Source organism: Salvelinus alpinus, chromosome 14, assembly GCF_045679555.1.
Source record: "Salvelinus alpinus chromosome 14, SLU_Salpinus.1, whole genome shotgun sequence".
Taxonomy (NCBI): domain Eukaryota; kingdom Metazoa; phylum Chordata; class Actinopteri; order Salmoniformes; family Salmonidae; genus Salvelinus; species Salvelinus alpinus.
The window spans coordinates 21,023,898-21,040,647 of NC_092099.1; the positions used below are offsets into that span (position 1 = coordinate 21,023,898).

General features: G+C 40.3%; 1 protein-coding gene across 7 annotated transcripts in view; it reads left to right on the forward strand.

Moving 5' to 3' along the window:
- Window positions 1-14,864, forward strand: part of tns1b (tensin 1b) — a 277,921-nt gene extending 263,057 nt beyond the window's left edge. For all 7 annotated transcript variants that reach the window (XM_071340784.1, XM_071340787.1, XM_071340788.1 and 4 more), the window contains 10 exons: window positions 163-249; window positions 1,605-1,733; window positions 3,346-3,441; window positions 6,370-6,447; window positions 6,569-6,640; window positions 6,784-6,810; window positions 7,526-7,694; window positions 7,936-8,004; window positions 9,771-9,800; window positions 11,989-14,864. In XM_071340784.1, the coding sequence (XP_071196885.1) occupies window positions 163-249; window positions 1,605-1,733; window positions 3,346-3,441; window positions 6,370-6,447; window positions 6,569-6,640; window positions 6,784-6,810; window positions 7,526-7,694; window positions 7,936-8,004; window positions 9,771-9,800; window positions 11,989-12,130 (899 nt within the window). In that variant the 3' untranslated portion in view covers window positions 12,131-14,864. The remainder of the gene's footprint in view (window positions 1-162; window positions 250-1,604; window positions 1,734-3,345; window positions 3,442-6,369; window positions 6,448-6,568; window positions 6,641-6,783; window positions 6,811-7,525; window positions 7,695-7,935; window positions 8,005-9,770; window positions 9,801-11,988) is intronic.
- Window positions 14,865-16,750: the final 1,886 nt, after the last annotated feature.

Below are 16,750 nucleotides of genomic sequence, written 5' to 3' on the forward strand. Positions count from 1 at the left end.
TAAATTAGACTATTGAGACTTTGGACTTGATTCAATGTAATGTGACATGCAGCATTTACGAAGTATCATATAAACATACCTCTTTTCACATGGTGAAATGGCTAAATGATTTTGGTTAAATCTACACATGGTTTCAACACAAGTCGTTCTTTCTTCTCTTAGACGGGAGTCCCGAGACCAGGCTGAATGTAAAGTTTGTTCAGGACACTTCCAAGTTCTGGTACAAGCCTGACATCTCCCGTGAACAAGGTAATTGTGCCTCTTGTCATAGAGGGAAGAGATTAAAGGTAACACGTACAGTAGGTTTTATGATAATTCAGTTTTCCAAGAAAATGCGAAGAAATTAGAGAATTAAGTAGTAACTGCTGTGTAATGGTATGTACTACACTCCTAGAAAAAAAGGTTCCGAAAGGGTTCTTCAGCTGTCCCCATATGAGAACCCTTTTTGGTTCCAGGTAGAACCCTTTTTGGTTTCAGGTAGAACTATTTTGGGTTCCATGTAGAACCCTCTGTGGAAAGGGTTCTACCTGGAACCGAAACGGTTTTACTTGGAACTTAAACGGGTTCTTCAAAGGGTTATCCTATTTGGACAGCCAAAGAACTCTTTTAGGTTCTAGATAGCAACTTTTTTTCTAAGAGTGTAGTTACTAGCTTGTCACAGAACAGTTACCTTAGTTATCCCATTAGTTAACCCATTAGCTAGCATAAGACCTATCTAAGGTAAAATGTGGCCGAGAATGTTATTTATTTAGTAACCAGGAGAGTTAGGATGTGTGTCTGATGTAAACCCTTTTGGATTCTTCTGACACATCCTCTCCACACACAGATGTCCTAAATGACCCTATTCTGTTCTCTTCTGCTGTATGTTTCACTGTGAGGTCACTGCTGTTGGCCCCCACATCTGCTTCTGCTCACACTCTCTTATTGGATTAGATCATCTGGGATGGAACGTCTGCTAAATGAATAAAATGTCAATGGAGATAGCCTTAAACACAAGCACATGCTCCGCTGCGATGACATCACACATTCAGATGCACGCGCACACACACACACGCACACACACACCATATGTACTCCATTAATCTAAGTGGCTAGGGAACATATGCATGTACTGTATATCTATCTTACTTACAGAGTCTATGAAATGTCATATTTGGACATATAGGGATACATAGAATTGCATGTTAGAGATGCAATACATGTTGTTTTGTTGAACAAGACAACAGTTAATAACTCTCCCCTGTAGTTACATTGAAATATGGGATCACAAAAGGTCTTCCTTCCTTTCCAAGGAAAGTTTCCTCCTCATCCCCTTCCGACTCCCCCTCTCCTCCTTCTCCCTCTCCCCATCTTCCATGTCTATCCTACCTATCCCTTTATTTCTCCTCGTCCTTCAATCCTCCCCGTTTCACCTCTTCAGAATAATTGTTCACCCCCTCCCCCTCTCCCCCAAAGACCTCACCTTGCCTCTTCCTTTTCCTTGTTTCTTCTCCTCTCTGTGTTATATCCAAAGGAATGTATGATCTGGCAATACTTTCTTACTTTCCCCTGAGGGGATACATAAAGTGTTATTTTATTGAATCATGTATTATTGTGTATTGCAGCCATCAGCCTGCTAAGAGAGAGAGAGCCCGGGGCCTTTGTCATTCGGGACAGTCACTCCTTCCGAGGGGCCTATGGCCTGGCCATGAAAGTGGCCTCTCCTCCTCCCACTGTACAGCAGACCAAGAAAGGTACTTCCAAGTTTCCCACTTGTTATGAACACATGACTGTGATATGTGGTTGTCTCTCCTATCTGTTTTAAGATGAATGCACTAACTTTAAATAGCTCTGGATAAGAGCGTCTGCTAAATTACTCAAACGTAAAATGTACTGGATCACCAACTGGGCTCCAGCTTTCATATACTGTACCTGTAATTGCTGATGGAAAATTATATTAGCCCTCTACACCTCTGTGATGTTGTGTCATCTTGTGGCCCTACATATAAGGAGACACACACACATACAAGCACACACACAGTCCACAGTGAAATCATACAAAGAACAACCACATTTTGTATGACGTTCACATACTCTCACGTATTAATTCAATCAATCAACAAACTCTGAAGTGGATCATGTGTTTTTGAGGGGCCCGATGAAAGCATATCGTTACTCCAGCAGAGTCTGGCTGTACAGTCGATCAGCACTACTAAACATATACCCTGGGTCTTAATACTGTCATTAAGGTATGAGGTGCCTGTGATGTTTCCAATAACACCTAGAAGAGCAGGGATAACTGGGAGTGGATTGGAATGTCTCCTCTACACACGTCTGCCTGTGCGCGCGCGCATACACACACACACACACACACACACACACACACACACACAAACATAATGGTTCTTAATAGTACCAGATAGGGGTTCTTTGGCTTGTAACCATAGCAGAACCCTTTTTGGTGCTATATAGAACACTTTTTCTTAAGGTTCTGTAAAGAACCATGCTCATAAGGTTCTAAATGGAACCAGTATGGTGCTATAAATAACCCTTCGTAAGGTTCTATAAAGAACAATTTAAAAAGGTTATATATAACACAAAAAAAGGGTTCTGCTATAGTTACAGCTATATAGAACCCTTTTTATGGTTCTTTATAGAACCTTTATGGAGAATGGAACATCTCTCAATCTGAAAAGTTTGTTTTAGATACTTTTGAAGAACCATACAGGGTTTTATATTCTGGTCAGCCATATTATATTGTTAAAATTCCATAGGTGTTATTGTGTTAATTGACGCATTGAATCAAGTGAGCTACTGTACCTCTGAAAGGAGACAATTGAGCACCACTGACTGATTTAGTGAACCGTTTTCAATTGACACAACTGTTCTCAGTCTTTCGCCAGACACCATCACTGGCCATAATGTTTAATAACATAACACAACACATTAGATAAACTGGAATGACACTTTCACTCACGGTTGCACAAAAAAGGGCTCAGCGCAAACCACGCCCCAAAATATTGTGTGTGCACACAAAGGGAGGAGAATGTTCTAGGTCAACACTGTGCACGCACGGACACACACGAAGGGAGGAGAATGTTGTCAGCACAGTTTATTTTTCTGCCAAGAGGCCAATCTTAACTAGCCACTTAGCTCATCTTAGAACATTCCATTAAAAATTATATTTTAGTCTCTGTTTTGGCCTGTTGTCAGGTGGAGTAAAGAAAGAAGTCATTACCTATATAAAAACATATAATATATAATACCTCCCCATTTGAGGTGATGTCTACATACCATAAATGGGCTCACCGGTGTGTTGTTCTTTTGTTTTCCCTATATTGTTTTGCCCTTCGGGGGCCCCTGTAGCTGGTGACAACACTAATGAGCTGGTGAGGCACTTCCTGATTGAGACAAGTCCTAAGGGAGTGAAGCTGAAGGGATGTCCCAACGAACCTTACTTTGGTGAGTCACCTTTAACCCCTACACACACACATATGCATGCGCATAGCTGCAGTAAGTAGTTTGGGGGTGGGGGTGGGGGTGCTGTGATTTATTTTGTTGATGGGGGGTGCTGACATTTTTGGAGGGCCAGCACTACAGACAGCTATATGGGTCTGCTAATACAGGTATAGTAAAGGCCCAGTGCACTATATTTGTGAACAAAATATGTTTTTCCAAAAATATATATTAAAAAAAAAATCCTATCTTTCAAGGGGTGCTCCAGCACCCTCAGAACCCCTATTACCCGTGGCTATGTGCACACTCACACAGAGGGAAAAGAGGAGAGCATTGGAGGAGGAGATCCAAGGTTCTTCTTCTGCACGGATATTCTCCCCCAATACTCTCCTCGCTTCACTCTGACGTTTTGAGAGGGAAGTGGGGAGAGGACAGAAGGATTAAAGAACGTTGACAGAATATTTTTTCAAACCTATCAGAACCGGTCCTTCTGACAACAACATGGCTTGTTTCTCAGATTGTGTAACGGGGGAGGAGTGAGCTCCAGACATGAGTTTCATGATGTGGTTGGGGTGACTAAGTCTTACTCTTGGCTGTGTTGGTCTAATGACTCTGATCCCCTCTGTGCTCCCCGTGTCCCAGCCTTTGAAAGAGTATCCGTTCTCCCAGCCCGTCATGTGTAATCCTAATTATAGTATGGGATCAGTTAAAGTCATTTAGTATGGTTCAAATGTACCCCCCTCTAATTTAATCCGCAGACCACATTGCGTGTGTGTGTGTGTGTGTGTGTGTGTGTGTGTGTTTGCGTTTGCTTGTGTACAGTGGTGTGTACAGTGGTGAAAAAATACTACTTGAGTAAAAGTCTAAAAGTATTTGGCTTTAAGTATACTTAAGTATCAAAAGTAAATGGAATTGATAAAATGTACTTAAGTATCAAAAGTGAAAGTATAAAAAAATTCAAATTCCTTATATTAAGCAAACCAGACCGCACAATGTTCTTGTTTTTTATTGACGGATAGCCAAGGGCACACTACAACACTCAGACATCATTTACAAACGAAGCATTTGTGTTTAGTGAGTCCACCAGGTCAGAGGCAGTAGGGAAGACCAGGGATGTTCTCTTGATAAGTGTGTGAATTGGACCATTTTCCTGTCAAAATGTACTTTTGGGTGTCAGGGAAAATGTATGGGGTAAAAAGTACAGTATTTTCTTTAGGAATGTAGTGAAGTAAAAGTAAAAGTTGCCAAAAAAATAAATAGTAAAGGACAGATACCCCCCCAAAATACTTAAGTAGTACTTTAAACTATTTTACACCACTGCATGTGTATAAATGAGGGGCTGGAAGGAGTTATCAGCATAAGGAACAAGGCTTTTTTCCCCCCATCCTTCGGGTGCAAAAGGATGATAGCAAGATCAATTTTTTTTTGATAACATAGGGCTGGTTGACTTACGTAAGCTGCAAAGCATGCGGCTACAGGAGCCTTGTGTAAGATCATCTTGAAGGTGCGGGGGAGCCTAGCTAGCTCCAGACCAGGGTTCAAATACCATTTGAAATCTTTCAAATACGTTTTCATTTGCTTTAGCCTGCCTGCAGTGCCAGTTATTTCAAATAGTATTTGAACCCAGAGCTGGTAGCTAGCTACCTTCCCTCCCACATCTGAGCTGTTGTTAAATGAAGGCAATTTTCACAGTGTCAAATCTAGATATGAAATACTGTATGCATGTGTGTGTTAGACTCCTCTTACTGAGAACCACAGGGAGATGGCTACTGGCCCAAGCACACATTTAGAGATGACTTAACAAGTCAGCCAGCATCAGTCTAAAAATGGGCCTCTTGAAGGAACCTTATCCTCTGGACTACTTATTGAATTTGTCGTAGCGTTTGCTGTCATTAAATGTGAAGACTGTATATTATCAACAAAATTCTCTATGTGTAATTATTCCGTAATTCAACGAATCACGGAATGGTAATTAACTAGGAGGTTAATGAAAAATGTTGTTTATAGAGTTCCAATTTCCCGAATATAATTCTTCAGATATTTTCATATCTTATCGATTACAGTCACTTATTAATGTATTATTACCTCACCAGTCACATTCTGAGTGTCGCAAACCATTGGATATCTGCACGAACCCTAGCAACCCTAGCATTGGTTACTGACATGATACACTGAAAGTCCCTAGTGGGATAAGCCGATATGACGGCTTGGTAGACAAAGAGAGGATTCACTGTAATACAGTTGATAACTACACTATGCTAACTATGCTAATGCTTTTAACATGAACAGCCGCTCAAAAGGGCCACATCGTGACAAATTATTTTCTTAGGGGAGGGATGTGGGGTTAAATTAGACACTGGTGCTGATTTGTGTTACAATATACACCCTGATGTTATACTAAGGACATAGTGTTTCCAAAGCTAGGGCTGAGAGTGAGGACTTGTGAAGAGCAGAATCAACAACCTCTGCATAATTAAAACAGTTGCTTTGTGGGAAGGTGTTAAACGTCGAAGGCGTAAACCCATGTTTACAATTAGCGATTGTTACCTGTATGGAAATGCCACCTGAAATGCCCCAACAGCCTTTCGTTGGCACCAAGTCAGAGCAGGTCCACTGAGGCCATGGCCCAGTGAGTCCCAGGAGCTGGGCCGTGGAGTTAATAACACAAAAGTCTGAGGCTTTTTGGTAAAACACTGGGGTAAATCCATAGTGGAAATGCACCATGGGTGTGTGAGTGTGGGTATGGGGTGAGAGAAAGTGTTGCTATGGGGTGTATGTGAGTGTGGGAATGGGGTACGTGTGAAAGTGTGGGTCCAGGGTCTGTGATCAGGGTGTGTGATCTACATGTCTGGATCAGGATATGTAATCTCTATAGAATCTTTGTCCTGTTGTCACGACTAATACTAATCTCTCTTTGTGTTGGTGTCTTTCTAGGATGTCTGTCGGCTCTGGTGTACCAGCACGCCATGACTCCACAGGCCCTGCCCTGTAAACTGGTCATTCCTACCAGAGGTGAGGCCAGGAGAGTGTGTGTGTGCGTGCGTGCGTGTATTCTTGAATGGATATGTACATGGATACATACAACAATGTGGTGTGAGGAATTTCTGCAGAATCTGCTTCTGCTGCGTTTCAGATATCCACGAGGATGTGCCGGATATTGCCACACCAACCAACCCGGCAGCTGAACTCCTCAAACAAGGAGCCGGTAAGAAGCAATATCTCAGTCAGCAGTTTTGCTGAGCATTACGTAACAGAAAGATCATCTAAATGACTTTATTTGTTGTGACATACTCTGAACCATTCCACTGTTCTCCCCCCACTGGTGACATCACCTCGGTGTCACTATAGGGCAGAGGGCCACTGCTGACTCCCATGGTAAACCCTGTGTCCTTTCGTTTGAATTTGTCTTCCTGATATGTGACTGTTGGTCCCTGACTGCTGCATTCTAGCCCAGATCCCTGATGTCTACCTCAGAAGTCTGTGCATGAGTGTGCGTGAGTGAGCGTGGGCGCGCGCGTGTGTTTGTCTCTTTCTCCATCTAATAGACAACAACAATGCACCTGTCCAGCTTTCTGCCTGATATGTTTTCTGTCCGATGTCTTTTTTTTCCAGCCTTGTCCCAGAATGCATGTGCCGTCCTTAGAGCAATGGAAATGTGTTGCATGGAAATACAGATGACTCTTTTTTTGGAATATCTGCTGAGATGCAGAACTATAAACCCACTAATACCAATGTGATATATGTCTTGTCTCCATGTATGAAATTGTTCCATTAACTGCATTGAAGACTGTCAAGAATGTACTGTATTGCTTTTTTGCATTAAACTGCTGTGCTACATAGTATACACTGATGAATGGAGTTTTGTAATAGATTCTATCATGTTTCTCTGATCATAAGCATACATGATAAATCCTATAAATTAAACAATTGTAAACTATTGATCATGTCACTTCACATCAGAAAACAATACAACAAAACCCATATCTGTTGTAGCATTGAAGAACCAGACAGCCCATGGCATCACTTCTCGCCTCTTTCCAGTGTGAAATGCACTGTGCTGATTGGCTACACCTCTCTCTTCTTTTCCCAGCATGCAATGTGCTATACATCAACTCGGTGGACATGGAGTCTCTCACGGGACCTCAGGCCGTCGCCAAGGCCATCTCGGAGACGGTGGCTGCCGTGTCCCCGCCCACCGCAACCATCGTGCACTTCAAGGTGTCGGCCCAAGGCATCACCCTGACCGACAACCAGAGGAAGTGAGTAGGATGCACAGGCATTTGTGTATGAAATAGAGAATTACCACAAGACTGTATATTGAATTTGTAATTCTGCCCAACAATAAAACATATTTGAAACTGACTTCCAGGAAAAGCTCACTCTGACCGAGGGTTAAAATTAATGCCTCTGTTCAATCCAACTTGCGTTGTAGTAGCTAGTTACGCAGTAGCCTATGAATTGCTATATTGCAATGTGCTGAAACATATTTTTTTCCTACAGGCTTTTCTTCCGGCGCCACTACCCCATCAACACTGTCACATTTTGTGATATCGACCCTCAGGAGAGAAAGTGAGTCCACAAAGTGACAATGCCCTCGAAGACGGTGTTTGGAGGATATATTGGCATGGGTGTTGTTCGTCTCGGGCCGGCAAACCGTGCCAATATATCTTCCAAACACTGGCTTGGATGGCATTATTGTAACGATGCGTAGAGTGATGGGTGTGGAGTCAGGTGCAGAGAGCAGAGGATTCGGAAAAACACTTTATTCCGTACAATAACTGCGCACAAAGAGGGTGACGCCGAACACAGGCGTAAACACTCAAAAATAATGTACTCCACAGGCACATACGCTGTACAGCGGACAATCCAAAAACAGAGACACTCCTATACCAAAATACAGCAAAACAATCCCGCACGAACACAGGCGGGCTAACTAAACTTAAATAACCCCAACCCCAAAACCCCAAACAAGGAACAGGTGAAACCAATTAGACCCAACAAAACGAAAAGGGAAAAAGGGATCGGTAGCAGCTAGTAGACCGGTGACGACGACCGCCGAGCGCCACCCAAACGGGAAGGGGTGTCACCTTCGGTGATATTCGTGACAATTATCACTTTTATACAACAGGTTACCAACATATTCAAGTAATGATTGACATATTTTCTTTAAAAACGTTATTTTAATGAATTTATTCATACTATTTCATCCATCCACAGATAGTCCCGACACAAATCTATGGTTGCTACCCAAGCCGGATGGTCGAATGACCCAGTCGTTCAGTCTATTTGTTCTGTATCTATGGACGAGACCCAGTCGTTCAGTCTATTTGTTCTGTATCTATGGACGAGACCCAGTCGTTCGTATTAAATGTTCTATTGCCATACTGACTGGCAATGTTCTTATTCCTTGCTTGCTAGCTAGCCAACTACGGCTAACTTACAAACACGTCAAACAGTGCAGCCAGAATAACAACAAAGTAGCATCATTTGCATTTGTTTAAGCTATTTTCTAGTGACATTTATTTGGATACATCCATAACAATGAGCTAATGAGTTCGCCTATCAAGGAAAATGTGTTCTCTCGTCAGGACACTTTTGTTCAGAAGAGCTAGCCAACAACACAGCTAACACAATAACTTCAAATTGAAGCTGCGAACTAGCTCCACTTCGTTTCGTTTGACCTTTTTCAATTGACATTACTTTGTATATACTGTATATCCATAAAAATGATGCCAGCTGATTCATGATTTTGACTGGCTGGGAAACGCTGCCTGCCTGTCTGTCTCGTCCCGACTCCCGACTCCTACCTTCATTACTATGGGACAGCTGGAGATGGAATTTGAATATTGAAACAATGTTGCAGATGTCAGAGATACAGACAGCAAGGTTTATACAAATCACCCGTTGCTGAAAACTAAATGTTAGTCTAAAAGAAATGTGAGATAATGTCTAGTTGCTTTTTATAGTGGAGATCAAGTTTATAAATTGCCTGGCTGGGCTGATGAGACAGTGGATTGGGCAGTCAGATGGAACAGAGTAAATAGGCAATTTAATGTCATAGATTTAGCCGGTGGTAACTTGTGGAATAGACACCGGCTGGAATGCAGTTTTAACCAATCATCATTACACCCGTTGTATAAACTGAGCTACAGTACACTAATGCTGTCCGCACACATACAAACACACACACACACACACACACCCATGTACGCGGACAGTAATCGAAAAGCAGCAATCTCTGCTTTTTAAAATGACCTTTGACCTCATATTATATGTCATGAATATATCATACAAAATGTTACGTGATAGAATACTGTTTATTTCTCTCTCTACAGGTGGAACAAACCTGAAGGGGGCACAGCCAAGTAAGTGTGCATGCACCTGAGTACCATACACCTAAACCTAGTATATTACTTTCTGTAGTTGCATATACTGTTTATAGCCCAACCACTTTGACTGAGAGTTACAGAGCAACGTTTGCCACTGAAGAAAGTTAAGCAACCTAGCTAACCGGTGGTGCTTGATACTTTCAGTTAGTTGTCCGAGGATGGTTTTCACTGGTTAGAACTAGGGATAGGTAGATCAGTTGTTTAGCTTGACCACCATGGTCTTTGGGAGAAACAATTCACTCAGACAGACTTACCATCAGTTCGTGACCTGCACCAAATGAAAGGCGATATTTTGGAGCTCAGCCATGATATGAGGGGAAACAAGAAAGGATGTAGGCACCCCACCAATGATTCAGAGAGGAGGAATAGATGGATGGATAGGTGACTTGGCAGGGTATGCCAACAAAACCAAGCGTTGGCAGTCACACCTTTAGATTTTAACATGTCATGGTTTGAGGTTTTAAACTCCGGTATCATAGTTCCTATGAATTTACTGTTATGAGACTTAGGGCACAATTGGATTAAACTCCTATGTCTTTAAAGGCAGTATATCAAGTAGACAAAACACTATGACAATATCATAATCATTAATATAAGACATTTGTCGTTTACAGCCAGGGCAAGCAAAATACACTACCGTTTAAAAGTTTTAGAACACCTACTCATTCCATTTTTTTTTTATATGTGTCCTGTTTTTTACATTGTAGAATAATAGTGAAGACATTAAAACTATGAAATAACACGTATGGAATCATGTAGTAACCAAAAAAGTGTTAAATAAATCAAAATATGTTATATTTGAGATTCTTCAAATAGCCACCCTTTGCCTTGATGACAGCTTTGCATACTCTTGGCATTCTCTCAACCAGCTTCATGAGGTAGTCACCTGGAATGCATTTAAATTAACAGGTGTGCCTTCTTAAAAGTTAACTTGTGGAATTTCTTTCCTTCTTAAGCCAATCAGTTGTCTTGTGACAAGGTTATACAGAAAATAGCCCAATTTGGTAAAAGACCAAGTCCATATTATGGCAAGAACAGCTCAAATAAGCAAAGAGAAACGACAATCCATCATTACATGAAGGTCAGTCAATTTGGGACATTTTCAAGAACTTTTAAAGTTTCTTCAAGTGCAGTTGCAAAAACCATCAAGCGCTATGATGAAACTGGCTCTCGTGAGGACCGCCACTGGAATGGAAGACCCAGAGTTACATCTGCTGCAGAGGATAAGTTCATTAGAGTTACCAGCCTCAGAAATTGCAGCCCATATAAATCCTTCACAGAGTTCAAGTAACAGACACATCTCAACATCAACTGTTCAGAGGAGACTGCGTGAATCATGGTCGAATTGCTGCAAAGAAGAATATATTTTGAACACTTTTTGGCTTACTACATGATTCTATATGTGTTATTTCATAGTTTTGATGTCTTTACCATTATTCTACAATGTAGACAAAAGTAAAAATAAATAAAAACCCTTGAATGAGTAGGTGTTCTAAAACTTTTGACCGGTAGTGTAGCTCCAGACCAAAGCTGTCTGAGTGGCTGGTAAAGCAGCAACACTGGCTGTGGGTCCAAAATGTTGGTTTCAGATGCATGCTCATGTGAAATGCACGTAGTATGTAAAGTACTTTCTTATTCAGTCGAAGACAGTTCTCAAAATCTTCTCTGAATTGATGAAGGTGGGTTGAATATACCCTGAGAAAATGGCTACATCACTGGCTCCAAGACTGAAAAGTTAGTTTCAGGCCCTGGTTACATCAATGCAGTAAATAAGTAAACATGGTAACAGTGGCATGGTGTGTCTTTAACCCCTAGAGATTGACCACATAACTATAGAGATGGTAAAAAAAACTATTGAGCATAACAATATCTCTAAATGGATACAGAAAAGCATTAATGATAATGGAAGTGGGTGGACCATGCTTGAGTGATGAGTTAACTTGCCTAAGGCTTGAAGTAATAGGCTCATTGGGCTAACACAGTCTTGTGGTGTGAAGACAACCAGGGTTCAAACCCATTTGTTACACACACACACTTTCCATATATGATTCATATAATTTCCTAGAGATTTATTTCACCAATCCAGTCCTCTCAGATTCAGAACGAGGCAAACAGAAGATACTGATTGGAGGAGACCCATTGACAGTTTCCCTTCTCTTTCTAGGTTCTTTGGGTTCGTGGCTCGGAAGCAAGGAAGCACAACTGACAACGTCAGTCACCTCTTTGCCGAGATGGACCCCGATCAGCCCGCCAGCGCTATCGTGAACTTTGTTTCCAAGGTGATGATCGGCTCGCAGAAACAATGAGCTGAGCTTTTGACGACCCCTGTTTTTTTGTTCTTTTTAACCACGGAGGAAATGTTCTATTTTCTATTTTGGATTTTGTTTGTACTATTTTGTTCTGATCTTATGTGTCACCTCTTTCCTTCTGATCTTGTCTTTTACTTGTGAGTGCACGTGGTGTTCACGCACGTGTGTGTTCTTCTTGGAAGGACTCCTGTGTGGAGCTAACTAGGGGGATAGAGGAAGTGCAGTTTGTGGTTGTGGCTATGTGGGATGTTGGCTTTGGGGGGCCATTGTGATCTCTCTAGCAGGGTAACACAAGAACAGGAAGGATAAATTATGTCAGTGATGATGTCAGTGAGCATGGTTCGTTAAAAAAAAGAGAAGAAGAAGTAAGGTTGTGTGACGTAAAGAAGTGTTAAGCTACCAGGCGTTTGGACTGGTCAACCAAAGATTTTTGTTAAAGCAGCCATTGGCGAGTATTCCACTGTCGGAAGGTCTGTTGGAAATTATATTTTGTAAAAAAATAAGTATTAATCAAAAAAAAATCATTTAAATGTTCTTTCTATATACAAGTACTGATACTGTATGTATGTTATTCTTAAAGAGTTTGCATCTTTGCCTTCTTCGCAAAGCGTATTCCAGGACATTTTTGCATGCTGGCGAGTAGAGTTAATGTAAATATCACGGAGTGCTTTCTGGGTAAGGCGTGGATGACTTGGGGCCTGAAATGTTTGTTTTTATTTTTATGCTTTCTGTAATAAAAAAAGGAAAGAGAAAGAAAGAAGCATACCTGCTCTCTTCTACATACAGACCAAATTTGTAATGGGCAAACACACTGTTCTCCTCCAACTTCCATTGTTCTTTTTCCCTCTTCTGTTTAACGGTTGAAGGATGGAGGATGGATAGAAGCTTGTCCAGTTCAGTCCAACTATTCCCCTACACAGTGGTATTTTAACCCCATAATGTCTTTGGTAGCTGAAATCTGCTGTTACCCTACTTCTAGACCAACCTGCAATGCACCCATCTATGGGGAAATGTTGGTTAGGCTGAATGGTTACCCGTTGTGTGTTTAACATTGATTAACATTGAAAAACTGCCACTCCTCTCCTCTGTGCATGTATGAGCATCATGGAAGAACAGAGTTCCCTGCTGATTTTTGAACGGCGGACGGGTTTGGGCAATGAGAGCTTATGTCCAGGTTGTTACTGCTACAGCATCAAGCTCTCTCTTCTCCTTTGGAAGATTGCAAATATTCTACCCTTGCAACCATCTTAGTATAGATGGCCACTATCTCTACACATCAGCCTGTCAAACTTGTGACACCCACATCATACCCACAAGGAAGCTATATACATATAAATATACATATATAGATATATATAAAACTTCAACAAAATATTTATTTTTTGCTCTGTCGCTCTATGTTAACTCATATTACTTGTATACATATATTGTATAGTCTACATCAAGATTACTGAAAGTGTCGAAAAAAAGTGCATCAAAATATATATGGTGTAAAGTGTATGTATTTTAAAGCTTGTCATTGTTGTTTTGAGTATGTTTTTCCACTGCATTACTTTGTCTTTGTAGGAAACGTCCTTTGTTAGATGGGAGAAAGAGCGGCTAGGAAAGTTCTTTGTTGCAAAAGTCATGGATTCATCCTAAATGGAGACAACATTTTATGCTTATGTCCAAATGAAAATGGCCTAAGATGGAATGGTCAGAGTTAAACACTTAAATATTTTCATGTGAAATATCAACACCCATTTGTAGTTGGCAAAACAGTGAGATGATTGAAATGACTACTTCATGTAAACAGACTTGCTGTGTATGTTCTCAGAATGTTTGGAGGCAAAATATTACTTCCTTGATTACATCCTCAATCTAACATCACAGGTTTAGTAAATCACCACCAGAAGTATTCTCCTGAGCAATTCCACAATTTGTTATATAGGGCCTACTGCCCTCATGTGGTAAAACACATTTTAACTACCCATTGTGTTTTTACTGTAGTGTTATACCTGTGATTTCAGCAATGACCTTCAGTAGACAAGCAATACTCAAATGGGCAGTGCTGAGTTTAAATGATTATTTACTGAATGAGGAAAACTTTTATGCCCAAATATTAGGTCAATATTTTGCTGTTTTTATTTTGTGAATGTCGTCATTCAATTCAATTATGTTTGGAGCAGGGTAGCCGTAACTCAATGGTCAAATATACATCAGTAAAAATAAAAGAACGTAGCACTTATAAATGGGATTCTGTCATGTCAAAATACACAGAAATAGTTTGCATGTTCAGTCCACTTCTTTTAACTCAGTGTTTTGTATCACCTAGGTATTTTCTGTTCAAGCTCAACTGTCTTCTCCCGTGGCTTCTTCGCTTGTTCAACTATTCACTCATCTTCAATGAGAATCCCTCCATTTTCAATGAATCTTATTTATTGTTTTGATAGTCACAACTGAAACAATATATGTGGCAAAAACATGGTAGATTCTGCATTTGTGTATGAGCAACCTGTGATAAATGGTTGTTGAGTAAATCACCCTCTACCACAAACGAATGTTAGTAAACAAAAACAAATTGTGTAAGAAGTCTCCTTTGACGTATGTGTGCCCACTGAGGAAATAGCCTAGACTTAAAATGTGTGAATGTGCTACTATGCCTGTACAGAACCTTATGTATTTTGATTTGCTTTACGGTATGGCTTTTATTGTTTCTGAGAAAAAACACATTAAAAAGTAATACAAATCACTCCATGTTTAAAGCATACTTGGGAATGTTATGTGCTTGTCTAATGTCTATTCACATTTAGGATGTCTGTTCTTTTGAAAGAGTAATACTAACTTCTGAGCTTTGTTCACACACTCCTGGCTTCACCTCTAGTAGGGATCACGATTACTGCTTACATAGGACCCACAAAATAGCTATGTTTAACCTATTTACATTTTTATTTAACTAGGCAAGTCAGTTAAGAACAAATTGTTATTTACAATGACAGCCTACCCCAGCCAGTCCCTAACGACGCTGGGCCAATTGGGTGCTGCCTTACAGGACTCCCAATCACGGCCGGTTGTGATACAGCCTGGAATTGAACCAGGCTCTGTAGTAACACCTCTAGCAATGACATGCAGTGGCTTAGACCACTGCGCCACTCAGGAGCCCATCAAATGTATGTCCTAATATGTACACCGTATACGTCACTTCGTCATACCATGCAGCCCATTCTTTCCTATCAGCCAATCAAATTCAAATCAGACAGCAACAAGGTTATTATAGTAAACTAAACTAAAAATGTGTACTAGAGCACATGTTTACTAGACATTCTGTCATAGAGTGCACATGTTCAACTTCATAAAAAAACAAGGGTTCAAAGGGCATTCCCATTTTAACATACAAAAATGTCTATAGTAAGTGCCTATTAAGTGCCAAATAAATGAACAGGGTTGACAGAAAAAAGTTTGATGTCATAAATCCCTTTGTGGTAATTGAATGCAAGTTTCACAAAAAAATGTTTAATAGAAATGCTTTACCAATCTATGGGTAACAGGGTTGATGTGTTATGCTCAGGCCGATTAGTTTTCAATGTTACTTTTGACATATAAAAAAAGTTAAGTTTCACCATATTAAAACGAGAGTTCAATTCATATAACAGGGTTGACCTTAAAATGAGGGACAGACAAATTAATCACTAATCACGTTAAATAAATTACTTTGAAAGCAACAAAATAAATAGGACTTTACAATGATGGTGAAAACTTGAAGTGTTGCGGTTAAAGCTGCAATATGTAACTTTTTGGACGAGCTGTCCAAATTCACATAGAAATGTGAGTTATAGATCTGTCATTCTCATTGACAGCAAGTATAAGAAGCCGTATATATGTTCTATATAACTATTTCTATGCCTCCCATTCTTAATTTTCGTATTTTAGGTCTTTTACTTTCGGTTTTGAACGCCAGCTTCAAACAGCTGAAAATACAGTATTTTGGCTTAATGAAAATATATTTCACAGCGGTTTAGATACAATAATTCTCTACACTATACATAATGTTAACACTACCTTTTCACATGTGAAAAACATTCACGTCGAAATCAAATTTGCAGTTTAACGTGAAAGTTGAAAAGAAATGTGAAATATTGAAGAAAAAAAAATTTGTATCACATTTAGAAATGTTCCTTCCCTATGTTTTCACATTTATCCCACATGAGATTATGTTTTCACGTGCTCAAATGTTTTCACATGTACCTTTCAAAATGTTGACACATGTTATTACATTAACTTCACATAAGATTACATGTGATCACATGAGAAATTCCTGTGGTTTTGTGGTTTTTCTGTAAGGGTGGTCAAACACAGGAATCAGCTGATAGCTACCATCCAGGAATCAGTGCACAAGTGGTAAAGGTGCCTTGCGCTGTGTCTGAGAGGCTGCACTGCCTCACAGGCTGATGTTCATGCAACTCCGTCCATTCTTTACCATCAGCCAATCAAATTCAAATTGCAGATAGAGGGACAGCAAGAACCATTTTTAAATAATGTATGCGGTGGTGCCCAACTGATGCAGCTGAAAAAAGGTTGCGTCCAAAAACACTGAAATATCAAGACTAATTCCAAATTATACAAGCTTATATTTAGACT